The 17,500-nt window shown below is 41.0% G+C and overlaps 1 protein-coding gene across 1 annotated transcript in view; it reads right to left on the bottom strand.

Moving 5' to 3' along the window:
• Positions 1–6,442: 6,442 nt before the first annotated feature.
• The window catches only part of LOC123499285 (uncharacterized protein DDB_G0271670-like), a gene marked incomplete at its 5' end in the record, with an annotated part of 35,234 nt that continues 24,176 nt past the window's right edge, over positions 6,443–17,500 (bottom strand). Inside the window, 2 exons of the mRNA XM_045247086.1 lie at positions 6,443–6,581; positions 7,042–7,094. Coding sequence (XP_045103021.1) covers positions 6,443–6,581; positions 7,042–7,094 — 192 coding nt within the window. The remainder of the gene's footprint in view (positions 6,582–7,041; positions 7,095–17,500) is intronic.

Genomic DNA, 17,500 nt, shown 5'->3' with positions numbered 1-17,500 from the left:
GTCACGCCACGAGGACAGGGTCACAAGGGGCGCTCTGTCCTGCCGCGGGTGTCAAGAGGTTTTGGGGAGAGAGAGAGAGAGAGAGAGAGAGAGAGAGAGAGAGAGAGAGAGAGAGAGAGAGAGAGAGAGAGAGAGAGAGAGAGAGAGAGAGAGAGAGAGAGAGAGAGAGAGAGAGAGAGAGAGAGAGAGAGAGAGAGAGAGAGAGAGAGAGAGAGAGAGAGAGAGAGTGTGTGTGTGTGTGTGTGTGTGTGTGTGTGTGTGTGTGTGTGTGTGTGTGTGTGTGTGTGTGTGTGTGTGTGTGTGTGTGTGTGTGTGTGTGTGTGTGTGTGTGTGTGCTGGGGTGCATAGACGGTGACAGTGAATTAGTCAGATGTGGTTAGTGTGGTAGTGGAATAGTGGAAGGGGTGGAGTGGGTGACTGAATGACTGGAGAGAGTTGAAATGAAATGAAATGAAATGGAAGGAAGAAGAAGAGAAGGAAGAAAGGAGGAAAGGAGGTGAAGGAGGAGGAGGGTAGCTAGGTAAAGTGAGATAAGTGAAGGACAAATGTGAAGGAAGATATGAATGAAGTGGGTGAAGGAAGAACGAGTGAAGGACGAGATGCAAAAGACGAAAGGTGGATGAAAGAAATGGAAGAGAAGATCGGAAGGAGGAAAAAAAATGAGAGAGGGGAAAGTAAAGTGGATGAGAGGAGAAGTAGGGAAGAAGTTAAAGAGGTGGAGATGAGGAAGAGAGGAAAGAAATGAGAGGTGGAGATGAGGAAGAGAAGAAGAAATGAGAGATGGAGATAAAGAAGAAAAGAAAATGAAAGATGGAGATAAGGAAGAGAAGAAGTAAATGAGAAGTGGAGATAAGGAAGAAAATAATAAAATAAGAAAGGAGATGAGGAAGAAAAGAAGAAAATTAGAAAGAAGATGAGGAAAAGAAAAGAAATGAAAAGTAGAGATGTGGAAGAGAAGAAGAAAATAAAAGGTAGAGATAAGGAAAAGAAGAAGGAAGTGAGAGGTGGAGATGAGGAAGAGAAGAGAAAATAAATAAAAAAAAGAGAAAAAATGAGAGGAGATGAGGAAGAGAAAAAATAATGAAACAAATAAAGAGAAGAAAAAAAATGAGAGAGAAGATGAAGAATAAAAGAGATGAAAGAGAAGATGAAGAAGAGAGGAAAATCAAAGGAGATGAGGAAGAGAAGAAGCAAATGAGAGGTGGATGAAGTGGATGGCGGGCAGTGTGGAGAGGACAAGGAGGTCAGTGTGCGGCGCCCCGAGTGTTATGTTTGTTTTCATAAATAAGCCCAGGAAACACAACCACCTCGGCCGCCTGTTTGTTTGCTTGTTGTCCCGCCTGAGGAGAGCCGGGGAGTGGCAGGCTTGTCCGCGCCGCCCTCAACACAACTCAAGGGGACTCAAGAGGGGAAAAGTGTAGACTGTGTAGAAATGAACAAAAAAATGAGAATCTACTAAACGATAACATGAAGAAAAACTAACAATGACAACTATGAAAGGAGGAGGAGGAGGAGGAGGAGGAGGAGGAGGAATACAAAGGAATACAAAAGAAAGACAGCAACAGCCCTACTAGCACTAACGAGGCTGTCTGTGTGTCTATTCTACCAGTACAGATTCTACGAGTTAGAGGCTGAAGGACACCAGGGTTCAAGGAAGGAAAACAAGAGATCACAGGGAGAAGGAAAGTCCAAGATGTGATAGGAAAGGTTGGAAGAGAAATGCTACTATCTAGTATAGTAACTAAAAAAAAATGCAGGCGCAAGTACATTATTTAAGAAAGAGGAGGAGGAGGAGGAGGAGGAGGAGGAGGAGGAGGAGGAGGAGGAGGAGGAGGAGGAGGAGGAGGAGGAGGAGGAGCAGGAGGAAAAGGAAGAATACACCATTATTCACATACGTACATTGAAAAATCTACATTTGAGTCTAAACAGAGAAAAGAAAACCGTCATTCTTCTAAATATCTTTCCAGCTGATATGACGCTTTCTAAGGTACGTGGCTATGGATGGGTGGTGTAGAGACCCAGGAAGTGGAGGAGCAAATAAAAGCTTCTGGTTTCATGGGTTTCTTTGCACCAGCCTAGCCTAGCCTAACCTAACCTAACCTAACCTAACCTAACCTAACCTAACCCAACCCAACCCAACCCAACCTAACCTAACCTAACCTAACCTAACCCAACCTAACCTAACCTAACCCAACCCAACCCAACCCAACCTAACCAAACCAAACCTATCCTAACCTAACCTAACCAAACCAAACCTAACCTAACCAAACCTAACCTAACCCAACCTAATCTAACCCAACCCAACCCAACCCAATCCAACCAAACCAAACCTAACTTAAACTAACCTAACCTACCCTAACCTAACCTAACCAAATCTAACCTAACCCATCAATCTGTTCCACTTTATTGCAATACTTAGCTATGTATGTATATGTCTTACACTCACATTCTATACTACCATGAGTGTATACTGATTAGAAGACTATCCATATCTTCCATTCAGCCTTGTAATTCAAACCATCTAATGAAAAGTACATTATTAATCAACATCATTACCACCACCACCACCACCACCAGGCCAGAGAGGTGAGTGTGCTGCCTCCACCTGTAACAAGAGGAGGTTCTGGTGGGTGTGCATAGTGGAACATGGAAGGTGAGAGGAGGCATGAGGTTGGCGAGGCGTGGTCATTGCAGCGGCGTACGAAGGGCATGGGAACATAGGGAAAGAAGGCAGGAGGAGGAGAGGTGGCGTGGAGAGAGAGAGACAGAGACAGAGACAGGTACAGTGACAGAGGAAGCATGAGGAAGCAGAAGACAGAAGGAGGCAAGGAGGCTGACGAGGCGTGGCGGCTGTTTGAAGGGCAGCGGAAAACAGAAGAGGGAGCCTGGCGTGCCGTGGCGTGGCGTGGCGAGGGGAGGCAGAGACAGACGCAGAAAGAGTAAGTATGAGAAAGCAGGAAACAGGAGGCTGACGAGGCGTGGCGGCTGTATGAAGGGCGGCGGATACAGAAGGAGGCTCGTGTGGTGTAGAGAAGCAGAGACAGAGGCAGAGACAGGCAGCGCGAGAAAGCATGAGGCAGAGGCAGAAGGCAGAGAGCAGGCGTGGCGCGGTGGCTGCAGCGGCGAACAGATAAGATCTTGTATCAGGAGCAGCATCACCACCTCCTGATGGACTAATTAATCAACATGGCACCTCATATGTATATTACAGAATCACTCTTTGTCACGGAGACACAGGGGCAGGCGGTGACGGTGACGCGCACTCACACACACACACACACACACACACACACACACACACACACACACACACACACACACACACACACACACACACACACACACACACACCCTCCCTGCCTGCTTCTGTATTTCCAACTTCCTACGACTTGACATTATTCAAAAGGAAGATTTCTAGACATTTATCTCTTTCTTTTGGATAACTCTATTGGACCTGCAAGGGGACTGGCAAATAAGTGGACCTTTTTTTTTTAGTTTGTTGTCCTTAACCAGCTTTCTCTTCTTACATAAACACACACACTCACTCACACACCCCCAGACACACCCCCAGACACCACACACACACACACACACACAAATGGTAGAAATGCTTTAATATTATATCCCGGGCAGCGAAACAAAAAGTCGCGTCCGTCGCCTCTCAAGGATTTGCATAATCAAATCCATCACCACCACTTGAATCAGTCAATAAAGGAAAATTGGCGCGGATCGTCCCTCATAATGCGAGACAGGACAGCCAAGGTAACCACGCTAATACTGCACGCAAATGACAAGTGTGTGTGTCTGTGTGTGTGTGTGTGTGTGTGTGTGTGTGTGTGTGTGTGTGTGTGTGTGTGTGTGTGTGTGTGTGTGTGTGTGTGTGTGTGTGTGTGTGTGTGTGTGTGTGTGTGTGTGTGTGTGTGTGTGTATGTGTGGGGTCTTTCTTCCTCATCCTCAACTGCCCCTATCTCCCTCTCTCTCTCTCTCTCTCTCTCTCTCTCTCTCTCTCTCTCAATTTTTCGGCTGTCACGCATCAAATTTCCTTCCTTCATTTAAAGTCCAACACGAGAGAGAGAGAGAGAGAGAGAGAGAGAGAGAGAGAGAGAGAGAGAGAGAGAGAGAGAGAGAGAGAGAGAGAGAGAGAGAGAGAGAGAGAGAGAGAGAGAGAGAGAGAGAGAGAGAGAGAGAGAGAGAGAGAGAGAGAGAGAGAGAGAGAGAGAGAGAGAGAGAGAGAGATTCTGTAAGGTCACACCCCCACGTGAATGAAGCTTAATAAAGAGGTGTTGTTTTAGTTAATAGTAGTGGTGGTGGTGGTGGTGGTGGTGGTTTTCAAAATAATCTTGTTTATTTTGCTCTTCCTGTCTTTATCTATATCTTCTTCATCTTTGTATTTTATCTATTATATTATTGTTGTTTTTCCTTCCCCACTCAATTTTTTTACCTTTTTTTTTTTTTCCTTCGATACAAACTTTCATTCAAAAACCACAAAGACTTCCTGGGCTGGCGAATTATCATCACACACTCGCCTTCAACACTGATAATTTTCCGCCTTGGTGAAAATAAAATAAATATTAACGTTAAACTTTCTATTCTACTTCTTATTCTCTCTCTCTCTCTCGTTTTTTTTTCCTCTTACTCCTGAAGGAAGCGAATTATCACGGCAGGCGCCACTTTTCACCTGAGTGTGCTGGAGACATGCAAAGTAGACAAGCCCAGGTAAATATCATCGACTTTCTCCTCCTTGTTGGTCATCTTGGAAGCATCGCCACTTCCTGTCATCACAAACTTAATTCTTTATATTTTTTGTTACCGTATTTCTTTGTCCTGTTTTTTTTTTTTTTTTTTTTTGGTTCTGTCCACTTCACCACTTCATCACCACACCCTCGTCTGTCTAGTTTCACCCTCACTGTATCGCTATTATCACCACCATCATCATCACTTACTTCCTTATCCTGGTTCGTATTCATTTTTTTTGGTTCTATTCACTTCATCACTTCATCACCACACCCTCATCTATCTAGTTTCATCCTCACTGAATTGCTATCATCACCACCATCACCACCACCACTTATTTCCTTATCCTAATTCGTATTAATTTCTTTTTTGGTTCTATTCACTTCATCACTACGCCCTCGTCTATCTAATTTCACCCTCACTGAATTGCTATCATCACCACCATCATCACCATCATCACCACCACCTATTTCCTTATCCTGATTCGTATGATTTTTTTTGGTACTATCCACTTCACCACTTCATCACTTCATCACCACACCCTCATCTATCTAATTTCACCCTCACTGCATTACTATTATCACCACCACCATCACCACCACCACGTAATGATGCTTTAAAACACTTCATCACTTTCAATCATCACAAAATCATTCCAATCATTATCAGATACTACCATCATCACACTTATCATCATCACCATCATCTTGTACTTCTATTCACCTCATCCCACTCTCACTTCACCAATACCACTACTTAATATTCGCTAACCACGCCATCCTCTTCCTCACCACACTCCCACTGTACCACCACCACCACCACCACCACCACCACCACTACTACCACTTAACAATAACCTAAAAAGAAGTCACAATGGGCGGCGTCCGAGGAAGAGAAGGAATGAACAAAAGAATTATCAACTCGCTGGGAAAAAAATTAAATTCAAGAAACCACATCGCAAAAAAGAGAAGCTAATGACACATAATGGTAATATTCAAACGCGCACTCACTCACCTCTCTCTCTCTCTCTCTCTGATACTTTTTTTTTCGCTAAGTATTTTTGTTTTCGTGACTCGTGAGATTAAAAAGGTAAATTTGATGATATTGATGGTGAGAATGAAAAGAAAGGATGTTGTTATTATTGTTGTTATTGTTATTATTGTTATTGTTATTATTATTATTATTATTATTACTATTAGTGGTTGTAGTGGTAGTAGAGGTAGTAGTAGTAGGGGTAGTAGTAGTTATTATTGTAGTAATAGTAGTAGTAGGGGTAGTAGTAGTTATTATTGTAGTAGTAGTAGTAGTAGTAGTAGTAGTAGTAGTAGTAGTAGTAGTAGTAGTAGTAGTAGTAGTAGAAGTAGTAATAGTAGTAGTAGTAGTAGTAGTAGTAGTAGTAGTAGTAGTAGTAGTAGTAGTAACAAGAACTAGAACAACAATAGCAACAACAGCAACACTGTATTCTTCTATAACAAAGCGCTTTATTACAACCACCACCACCCCCACCACTACTACCACCAACCACCAACCACCACCACCATTACAGCTACACATGCCGTAACCTACCAGACGCAGCCACTCCCAGCCTCCCACACACTTGCTAGACACAGGGCGAGGTTCACAGGAAGGCCTTTCACACTCACAGGGGAGGGAAAAAAAGGACTTTACTCTGGGATTATGCCACAAACTCGCTTACCCCTTGACTCGGTTACTCGCTTCCTGGTCCACTTCTCTGCTTTACGTTCCTCTCTTCAGTGCTGTCGTTGTCATCAGAAGCGAGTGCATTGTTGATGTTTACTGGTGCTGTTTGTTCTCTTGGCTTGTTTCTGTGTTTGTATCTTTCATATCTAGAAACAATATTATATGTTTGATGGTTTTCCTTGTTTTTTTTTTTTCTTGGTTTTGTTTCTCTTAGGGCAATGTTAGCTGGTTTCCTACTCTTATGTGTCTTGTTTTCCTTGCCTTTTATCGACTTGTTAGGAAAATATTGTCAGTCAGGAAAATGTTATATGTCGTTGCTGTTTACTCCTTTGTTATTTTTTTCTTTGGTTTCTTCTCTATCAGGAAAATGTTGTCTGTCTTTTCTGTTTGCTGTCGTGTATATTTTTCTCTTTTCCTTCAGTTTCCTCTCTATCAGGAAATTGTTGTCTTTTCTGTTTGCTATTGTTTGCTCTTGTCTTTTTCATCTTTCTTTGCCTTCCTCTCTATCAGGAAAATATTATCTGTCTTTTCTGTTTGCTCTTGTGTAATTTTTCTTCCTTCAGCTTCCTTTCTATCAGGAAAATATTATCTGTCTTTGTTACTTGCCCTTGTGACTTATTCTCCTTTGTGTTCCCTCCGTCAGCACGTGTCTTCCTCACCTATCAATCCACAGGGTCACTATAAATATTCTCTGTGGTTGTGTGTCTCCAGGAAATCGATAAGCCACATACACAATGATTTCTTCACACACAACTCATGGCTCGAATAATTCAGTCAAAGTTTGGCTTATGCAACTTGTGTGCTCTTGACATTATTCTGTTCCTCGTCTGTCTGGGAATCGTTCTATTGACAACTCTCAATAGTTTCTCTTTCTTCATGCCTTTTTTTTTTTACATTTATTATGTAAGCTTTGTTCTGTTTCCTCTCTATATTTATTTTTTCTCTATATGGACGCAGTGAAGGTATTCTGTCATGTTTAACGTTCAATATTGGGGCATATTTTTACCTTGAGATTTATGTACGATAAGACCATTTTATTAACATTAGGAAGGGTCTATGGAGGTCAGAAGGTTAATGGCCACAGTCTTCACTATTTTAATCCATCCCTTGAGTTACTGAAGCTGTATAAAACCACCAAATAGTAAGCATAATGAATATGGAAACGCGTCATGGTACTGAACGTGTTAAAAGATTGAAAGACACTAAGCTTCACATAATAAGAAATGTCAATGAAGTCTTCCTACGAAATACGCAACACTTTCAACATGCATGACGCAGACTAGCCAGCCACTTCACACCACCAATGACGTAACCCTCTACAATTCAGTTACTCTCCGACACCTTTTCTTTTTTTTTGTCTGTTCTTAGAAGGTGATGCAAGGATACAACAATAAGGATATGATATTCTTACCCAATTTTCTTAGAAGAGAGTGAAACAATACAACATTCTTATTCAGGTTAGTAATGAATATTCTTACTCAGATCCTTGTGTGCTTTTCTCCCAGACGTGACACAATGGTACAACTTTTTTATTCAGTCTGAGAATTGATATTTTACTCTATTTTTACGCATAGCTATATTTATTCAGCTTTCTTTATTTTTATACATTAGAAAAGAGTAGGAGCACCAAATTTTCTCGCTCAGTTAATTAAATTTATACGTTTCCCTCTTCTCGAATATCATCACTTTTTAATATACTTTCATCACACGTACAAAGGAAACATTATTGCCTTTAATTAGTCATGTTTCCGCTCCTGACCCGCCACAACAATAACAACAACAGCAGCAAAGCCTTATTTTTCTACACGTCTATACATTAAGTTTCATGTTTACACATTAAACTTCAGAGCCACGAAGAGTCACACCAAACGTTTGAGATGCTTTCTACCACCATCCCACCACCACGCATAACTGGCAGGGGTGTCGTCAGAGGCATACAATGTGCTTCTTTCACTCTCCTATCGGGGCTTATCAAGAATACAAGAACAACAATTGTCAGATTAAGTTTAAAGATAGATTCACTGTTAATTTAATCGAAAGGTATGTGTGATTTCTATCTTTAAATAAAAAAGAAATCAAAGTACAAACTGAAAGGCAATAAGTTTTAGAGACGGCTTCAGTGTTCACTTGATAGCGCGATGGGTGTTGTGTGTATCTCTGAACACAGGTTGGCACAAGACACATTCACTGTTCATTTAATTGCAAGGTATGTACCACTATGTTCTTTTTATCTTCAAACACTGAATTCAATAAGACTAACTCGCTGCTCAGTCAATTACACGGTGCCTATATTTTTTTTTATCACCAAGCAAGGAGTGGAATACAGCAAATTTACCGTTCATTTAACTGCAGAGTACATATTATTTCTATCTTCTCATTTAATTGCTAAGTACATTTGTTCATTCTTTATTTTCAGTAGATGGAATACCTTAACGGTTATGGCGGCGCAGGAATGAGGACTATTCAGAAACGATTTGCTCTCTCACCATGACTATTTTCAAAGGCCACAGAGATGATTAGCGGGGTTTTCAAGAGTGTTTCTCCAGTTAATAAGGTAGAAATATTGTAACTCTGATCCAACAACAGCAAAAACACCTAAAAAAACCATACAAGTTTAAATAAAGCCTTTTGAAATAGTGGAGGTGAGGCACAGAATTATTTGAGAATACGAGCTTGAGAGCGAGGTGGAGGTGGAGGTGGTGGAGGTGGTGGTTGGTGGTGGAGGCATCCGCTGCGGTGACTCGGACAGCTTTTTGAGTGGCTGAGTGACGGCCAGTGAGAACCAGACCATCCACAGGGGAAACACGAGGGAGCACAGACACGCTTCCGCACTGTGACGCTTGATTTGGGTTCCAATTATGAAAACAAGCGTACGATTTGAAGAGTTTTAGAAGGAAAGTGTGATAGCTTGCATTAAAAAATATGTGTTGTTTAAACCGTTGTAAAGAGGGGAGTGTGTTAGCTTGGGGATGAAAGATGGAAATGAGCTGTTTCAGAAAGAGTGTATGTTAGTTTAGGTTTGAAATATGAAAATACTAATAGATTGAACTGTTTCGGAAGAGGAATATTTAGACATTTCTCCTCCCCTCCGCCTCTCCCTCTTCTTCTTCCTCTTGATGGTGACTCATTTCAAAAGTGAAGAGAAACATTGCAAAGACTGATCCTCTGCTCATAGTAAACAAGACTCGTAAAAACTAGACTATTTGAGATCTACTGGCGCGTCAGGACAACCCTTACAAACCTACTGTAGGTAAACAAACTGTAGAAACAAAAAAAAAAAAAAAAAAACCCATGGGAATTCTTATCCTCTAAAAAGAAACAGAAGAATCCCGTAAACATATGCTTTTGTGATTTACTAAGGTTATTAACCCCTTCAGTATTGGGACGCATTTCAACCTTGAGATTTTTGTACGACTAGACCATTCATTATATTGAAATCAGGAAGGGTCTATGGAGGTCAGAAGATTAACGGCCACAGTCTCTCCTATTCTAATCCAGCACACAAGTTTTTGAAGCTGTATAAAATCGCCAAATATTAACCAAAATGAATATATAAATACGTCTGATACTGAAGGGGTTAAAACAAACGAACAAATACAAGAAAAGTCATAAATAATTAAGAGGAACCAAGAGAAAAGCACAAAAGACCCTAATCCACAGCAAATGCTAAATAGTACCTTTCCAAAAACGTGAGCCTTTTACCATCCACTAACCCACACCACACGTGAGCCCAGCCCTTGATAAACTGTTCGAGGTAAAAAAAGAATCATCGCAACTCAAGCGAATAAAAGAGAGCACTGAAATCCTTGCCCTCGTAAATACAAACGCACGAAACACTAAATTGATAACCTGACACTTTCTAAACGTCAGTCTCAAGGAAAAAAATGACATGAGGTTTGTGTTTTGTGATTCCCGGCGTGTTGAACCGGCTTGGGAGTCAGCGCTGGTGATGGCTGACCCCGGCGGCGGAGCAGAGAGCCGGTACACTCCACAGCCGCGGGAACACAGGACGCCACCGCCACCGCCACCGCCGCCGCCGCCACCGCCACCGCTGCCGCTGCCGCCGTCGGGGTCAATGCATTGCGGCCGAGTCTTGTAGGTGAGGGACGGAAGTTTGTGTTAACCCGAGCTATTTACTTCTTCCGCCTCCCGCCGCCCGCCTCCCGCCGCCCGCCCGCACGGCTAGCTAACTCACGCGAGGCCGCTGACCCTCCTCCTCCTCCTTTTTTCTTTTTCTTCTACTTTTTCACCTTTCCTTTTCCTCCTCCTCCCTTTTCTTATTCTTTTTCTTCCTCCTCCTATTTTTTTCGCATTCCTCCTCCTCTTCCTTCAACTTCATCATAATCATCTACTTTTCTTTCCTTCCTTTTTTTTTTTTCTTCCTGCACCTCCTCTTCTTTATTTTTTCCTTTTCTTCTATTTTCTTCTTCTTTTCTTTCTCCTCTTAACCCAGAAGAAAATAAGTGAAAATACAAGAAGAAAAAAATAATAAGAGGAAGAGTAAAGGAGAGAGAGAGGAAAGTGAAAAAGAAGAGAAAGATTTGGAAGAGAAGAAGGAAGACGAACAGGAAGAAGCAATAAGGGATAATGAAACAGAAAGAAAAAAAAAGGAACAAAAAACGAAAGAAGGAAAGAGAATTAGAAGAATGAAGATAACAAAGGAAGTAAGTAAGAGAAAGAAAAGAAGAGAGATTGAGGAAGGAGAGATGGCAAGAGGGAAAAAGAAAACGTAGAAAAAATCAAGACAAGTACAAGAAACGCGGACAGGATAAGGAAGACCAGTGACAAGGGGAAGGGGAAGGTGAAGAAAAGGAAGAGGAAGGGGAGAAGCTTGTGGGAGAGGGAAGGAAGGGAAGGAAGGGAGTGGGAGAGGAAGTGAGCGCATAACTGAGTGAACGTTAGCTGATGGGGGGTCGAAGGGCACGCCGGAATTGGCCGCTGCCGTGCGTGGTGTGTGGGAGCCAACGAGCCAACGTGGTGGTGGTGGTGGCAGTTAGAATTGCTCCCATAATAATCGTGTAGGTCATTGGCCAGACAATTTTGTATGAGAGAGAGAGAGAGAGAGAGAGAGAGAGAGAGAGAGAGAGAGAGAGAGAGAGAGAAATGCCAGTTTCCAGTGAGTGTTGGTTAAAATAAGTCACCTAAAATTCGAAGATAAGAGTCTGGAAACCTGTGTGTGTGTGTGTGTGTGTGTGTGTGTGTGTGTGTGTGTGTGTGTGTGTGTGTGTGTGTGTGTGTGTGTGTGTGTGTGTGTGTGTGTGTGTGTGTGTGTGTGTGTGTGTGTGTGTGTGTGTGTGTGTGTGTGTGTGTGTGTGTGTATAAGTAAGTAATTAAGTAAGTAAGTAAATTCATTGCCTCCTTTTACTATGATACTTTGATGCTATAATACAATAATAATACAATAAGTAATACAATCAAACACTCAATAATGGCACAGTGTTCTTTTTAGGGGTGTGATGAGTAATGTTCCTCAGTGAAGCAGCCTCTAGTCCCCCAGTGAGGCAAGGCAACGCAACGCAAGGCAAGGCAAGGCAAGGCAAGGTATGGCAAGGCAAGACAAGGTAAGGCAAGGTAAGGCAAGGCAAGGCAAGACAAGGCAAGACAGGGCAAGGCAAGGCAAGACAAGGTAAGGCAAGGCAGGGAAAGACAAGGCAAGGCAAGACAAGACAAGACGAGACGAGACGAGACGAGACGAGAGACGAGACGAGACGAGACAAGACAAAATAAAACAAAACAAAACAAAACAAAAAAAAAAAAAGACAAGACAAGACGAGACTAGACATGACAAGACAGGACAAGGCAAGGCAGGACAGGGCAAGGCAGGACAGGGCAAGGCAAGACAGGGTCGGTGTGTCTTCCCTGCAGTTGGTTGTTCTGTAAGTGGCGGATTTAGGTCAGTCTTCTCAGTCTTGCTTACTCTGTTACCCCGAGATGAAGTTTTGTTAGTCCTTGTTGTTGTTGTTGTTGTTGTTGTTGTTGTTGCTTGAGTTCTTTTCCTTGTTTGGTTTTTCTTCCTCTATAGTCTTTCTTCTTTTTCTATATTCCTTTTTTTTTATTTCTTTTTCCTTCTCCTACAGTTCTTCTTCTTCTTCTTCTGTCTTCCTCCTCCTTCTCCTCCTCTTTTTCTTCTTCTTCTTCTCTGTCGTCTTCGCCGTCTTCGTCTTTATCTTCGTTTTTTTCTTCTTCTTCGTCTCCTTTTCCTTCTTCTTCTTTGTCTTCGTCTTCTCCTTCTTCTTCTTCTTCTTCTTCTTCTTCTTCTTCTTCTTCTTCTTCTTCTTCTTCTTTCTCTTCCTTCCTATTTCTCTTCCTTTTTTTCTTCTTCTTCAGTTCTTGTTCTTTTTTCTTTCTCTTGTTCTTTTCTCTTTTTTTTTCTCCTTTCTCCTCCTTCTTCTTCTTCTTCTTCTTCTTCTTCTTCTTCTTCTCTCTCCTAAAGTCTTACATCCTCCTCTCTTACAGTCCATCTTCTTCCTCCTCCTCCTCCTACTCCTCCTCCTTCTCGTCCACCACATTTTCCACCTTCTTATCTTTTCCTTCTCCTTCACATCCTCTCCTCATTTGCTTCCTCCTCCTCCTCCTACTCCTACTCCTCTTCCCTGCCCATTCACCTCCTTCCCACCCCACCACCACCACCACCACCACCACCACCACCACCACCTTCACCCAGGCCACCATTAAGCAGAACGTTCTCATCTCTGTTACCAAATTTACGTTCCGCCTCGCGTGTACCTTGCGATGCTTATCAGTTTATTAAGTAATTAATCTCGGGCGAATATAACGGCGGGACAAACAGGAGAGGGTTTAATGGCCCCGCGCAGAGATCCTAATACACGCTTCTCCTCCGCACTAATTTTAATTCTCTCGCCTGTTCCGTGAGTGTTTGGGTGGTGGTGGTGGTGGTGGTGGTGATAGAGAGAAGAAGGAGAAGAAAGAGGAGAAGGAGGAGGAGAAAGAGGAGGTGGAGATGAAGAAAAAGAAAAGAGGAAGAAAGAAAAGAAAGAGGAAGAAAGAAGAAGAAAAAGAAGAAAAGAGAAAAGAAGAAAAGAAAAGGAAATGATGAAGAGGAAGAAAAGAAAAGAAATGAATGAAGAAGAAGAAGAAGAAAAAGAAAAAGAAGAAAAAGATGGTGAAGAAGAAGTAGAAAAGATGAAGAAAAAGTACAAGAAAGAGAAGAAAACACTAACAAGAACTACAAGACGAAGAAGCACTAGAACACACAAAACAAAATAAAAAACAAAAACAAGAACAATAAGAACCATAAAAGCAGCAGCAGCAATAGTAGTAGTAGTAGTAGTAGTAGTAGTAGTAGTAGTAGTAGTAGTAGTAGTAGTAGTAGTAGTAGTAATAAAAACACATACCATTAACTTGAACTCGAGTCGCAAAATGATTTAAGAGAAGAGGAGAAACGTGCAATACATTAAACTATCCTCTCTCTCTCTCTCTCTCTCTCTCTCTCTCTCTCTCTCTCTCTGGCTATCTTCTCAGGTGTCTCCTTGCTTGGTTTCATCACTCTCCACGGCACAACAAATTGGTCCAATCAACACCAACACTATCCTCACCTTTAATTAATCTTCTCGTCCACCTGCTGCCTGCCTCCTCCTCCTCCTCCTCCTCCTCCTCCTCCTCCTCCTCCTCCTCCTCCTCTTGTGACTCGCTCTGCCTTTCTCCTTGTCCTCCTTACCTGTCTTATCTTTCTCCTTGTTCTCCTCCTCCTTCTTTTCTCTCTCTTTCTCTCTCTCTCTTGCTTCTCTTTCTTTTCTCTCTCTTTCTCTCTTCTCATTTTTTTCTTTTTGATTTTGAGTTTTGTGATGTTTTCTTTTTTCTCTTTCTCCTTGTTTTCTGTTCTCTTTTTTTTTGTTTTTTTTTTCTTTTCGTCTCTCTCTCTCTCTCTCTCTCTCTCTCTCTCTCTCTCTCTCTCTCTCTCTCTCTCTCATTTTCTTTCTTTGATTTTGAGTTTTCTGATGTTGTTTTCTTCCTCTTTCTCTTTCTTCTTGTCTTCTATTCTCTTCTTTATTGCTTTTATTTCTATTCTTCGTCTTCCTTTTCTCTGATTATTTACTTCTTCTTCCTATTTCTCCTTTTTATTCCTTCGTTGTTGTGTTTATTTCCTTAATTTGATGCTTATTTTTTTTCCTTTCTGGTTTTCTTCTTCATTCTTCTTGTTCTCCTTTTTCTTCCTTTTCTTCTCTTCTTATTGTTCCTCCTGTTTCTTGTATCTATCCTCAATATCTTCCTACTCCTCCTCCTCCTCCTCCTCCTCCTCCTCCTCCTACTTTTCCTTATCATTCTCCTTGTCATCCTCTTCTCCTCCTCTTCCCTTCCCTTCCCATTGTCTTCATGTCCTGTTTTTATTCGTGTTCCTCTTCCTTCTCCCTCCTCGTTCTCCTCCTCCCATTTCTTGTATTCTTGTTCCTGTTCTGCCCTCCTCATTTAATATTTCCTCCCCGCGTCACCTTCTCACCTTTCACCTTCTTCATCTTCTTGTTTTCCTTTCCCTCTCCACTTCCATGTTCGCAGGACACGTGTTTCATGTATCTTCGCTCTTTTTTTTTTTTTTTTTTTTTTTTTTTTTCAGCTGTCTCTTCTGTTTTCTCTTCCTTTGATTTGTTTCTGTGGTTCTCTTTCTGTTTTTTTTTTTAATTTCTTGTTCTTTGTTGGCTTCTTCTTCTTCTTCTTATTCTTCTCTTTTTCTTTTTTGTTGTTGTTGTTGTTGTTGTTGTTGTTGTTTTTTTTTTTTTTTTCTTCTTCTTCTTCTTCTTCTTCTTCTTCATCTTCTTCTTCTTCTTCTTCTTCTTCTTCTTCTTCTTCTTTTCTTCTTTCTTGTTCTTGTTCTTGTTCTCCTTTTTGTTCTTGTTCTTCTTCTTCTTCTTCTTCTTTTTCTTCTTCTTCTTCTTTTTCTTCTTCTTTCTTTCTTCTTCTTCTTCTTCTTCTTCTTCTTCTTCTTTTTTTTCTTCTTCTTCTACTTCTTCTTCTTCTTCATATCTTCTTCTTGTTGTTTTTGTTGTTTTTTTATGTTTCTTCGTCTTCTTCTTCTTCTTCCCTTCATATTTGGTTTATGTTGTTGTTTTTGTTTTTCTTGTTTTGTGTTCCTATGGTTTTCTTTTTCTTGATTTATCTTTTGTTTCTCTTCCTCTTTTTCTTCTCCTTCTCTCCTTGTCCTCCTTCTTTATTTCTTTTCTCTATTTTGTTATAATTGCTTTGTTTTCCATTTATTTATTCTTGTTTCTTTTCTTTTTATACATGTTTTCAATTTCTTTAGCTATTTATTCATTTCTCTCCATTTCTCTTCTTTCTTCACTTGCCTCTTCTCCCATTCTCCCTATCTATGTTTCTTCTCTGAGTTTCCTTTTGTCTTTTCTTCCTTCTTCATCGCTTCCTTCTTTCTTCATTCATTCTCTCAATCAGTAACTCCCATCTTCTACGTATTTCCCATTTATATATTCCATTTTCTCTCTCTCTCTCTCTCTCTGATCTTTCCTTCGTCTTCTCATCCTCGTCTTCGTCTCCAATCATCGTTTTTTCTTCAGACCTTGCTCTTCCTTCTTCATCATCATCATCATCATCATCATTATCGTTTTCTTTTTTTTCTTCTTCTTCTTGGTCTTCCTTCCCATCATTCTTTTACACATTCAAGCATTTTCTTCATCTCTCCTTCACATTTACTTTCTTTTCTCCTTCCTTATCCTTCTCCTTTCCTATTCCTGCACCTTCTCTTTCTATCATTCCTTCATCGGGAATTCTCAAAAAACACTCCATATTTCTTGACCTTTTCTTTTTCCTTCCTTTTCTTCCTCATCTTCATATCATTCCACCTTTTTTTTGTCTCATACCTTTCCTCCTCCTCCTCGTCCACCACCACCACCACCACCTCCTCCTCCTCCTCCTCCTGCTCCTCTTCGCAATATTTTCTCGCCTGCCGCCTCTCGCCACCCGCGGAGTGGAGTCCAGATACCCGCTGATCCGAATTAAGATAATCACTAGTTCGTCATTCACTACCCAAGAGGGAGGCGTGGAGGGAGGGAGGGAGGGAAGGAGAGGAGAGGAAGGAGGGAGGGACACGGTGGGATATGGGAAAGAAGGAGACAAATTAAGGTTCGGTTTGAAAGGTAAGGAGGAGGAGGAGGAGGAGGAGGAGGAGGAGGAGGAGGAGGAGGAGGAGGAGGAGGAGGAGGAGGAGGAGGAGGAGGAGGGAAGAGGAAGGGAGGTAAGAAAAGAGGAAGGTGGGTTGTGATAAATGAACTGGTGGTGATGCGTCTTAAAAGAACAATAATGGATGGAAAGGAGACACAAAAAAATGAAGAGAGAGAAAAAAAAAAAAACTGACAAACATCTTGGGGGAAAAATAGAAGGAATAGAAGAGAGAGAGAGAGAGAGAGAGAGAGAGAGAGAGAGAGAGAGAGAGAGAGAGAGAGAGAGAGAGAGAGAGAGAGAGAGAGAGAGAGAGAGAGAGAGAGAGAAAAGATAATGGACAAGTATCTAATGAAATCATGTAAGAAATGGACGTCAATGAATCAAACTGTGAGATAAAGACACAAACGAAAGAAAACAACAACTGGCAACAAAAATAAAATAAAACACCGAAAAAAAAAAAAAACAAGGGACGTCTCTGAATATAGATAAAAATTGATAGAAAATAGAGAAAAAGAAAAGAAATTAATTAAACGAAAGGAGGAACAACTGAGAATAGAAATAAAAGCATAAAAAGACTGAAAAAAAGAAGAAAAACAAGGGACGTCTTTAAATATAGATAGAAAAAGAGAGAAAAAGGAGAAAAAAAATTAATAAAAAAAATGAAAGGAGGAGGAATTGAGAACAGAGATAAAAGCGTAAAATTCTGAAAAAAAAAATGAAGAAAAACAAGGGAAGTCTCTGAATATAGATGAAAATAAATAAAAAAAATAGAAAAAGAAAAAAAAAATAAAGACAAACAAATGGAAGGAAGAACAAAGGAGAAGAGAAATAAAAGCATAAATAGATGGAAAAAGGAGAAAAGAAGAAACGTCTCCGAATATGAAAAATAATAAAAAAACAAAGAAAAAGAAAAGAAAAATAAACAATAAATGAATAA

This window comes from Portunus trituberculatus, chromosome 49 (assembly GCF_017591435.1).
Source record: "Portunus trituberculatus isolate SZX2019 chromosome 49, ASM1759143v1, whole genome shotgun sequence".
NCBI lineage: Eukaryota > Metazoa > Arthropoda > Malacostraca > Decapoda > Portunidae > Portunus > Portunus trituberculatus.
This window is presented reverse-complemented; position numbering and strand designations above follow the sequence as displayed.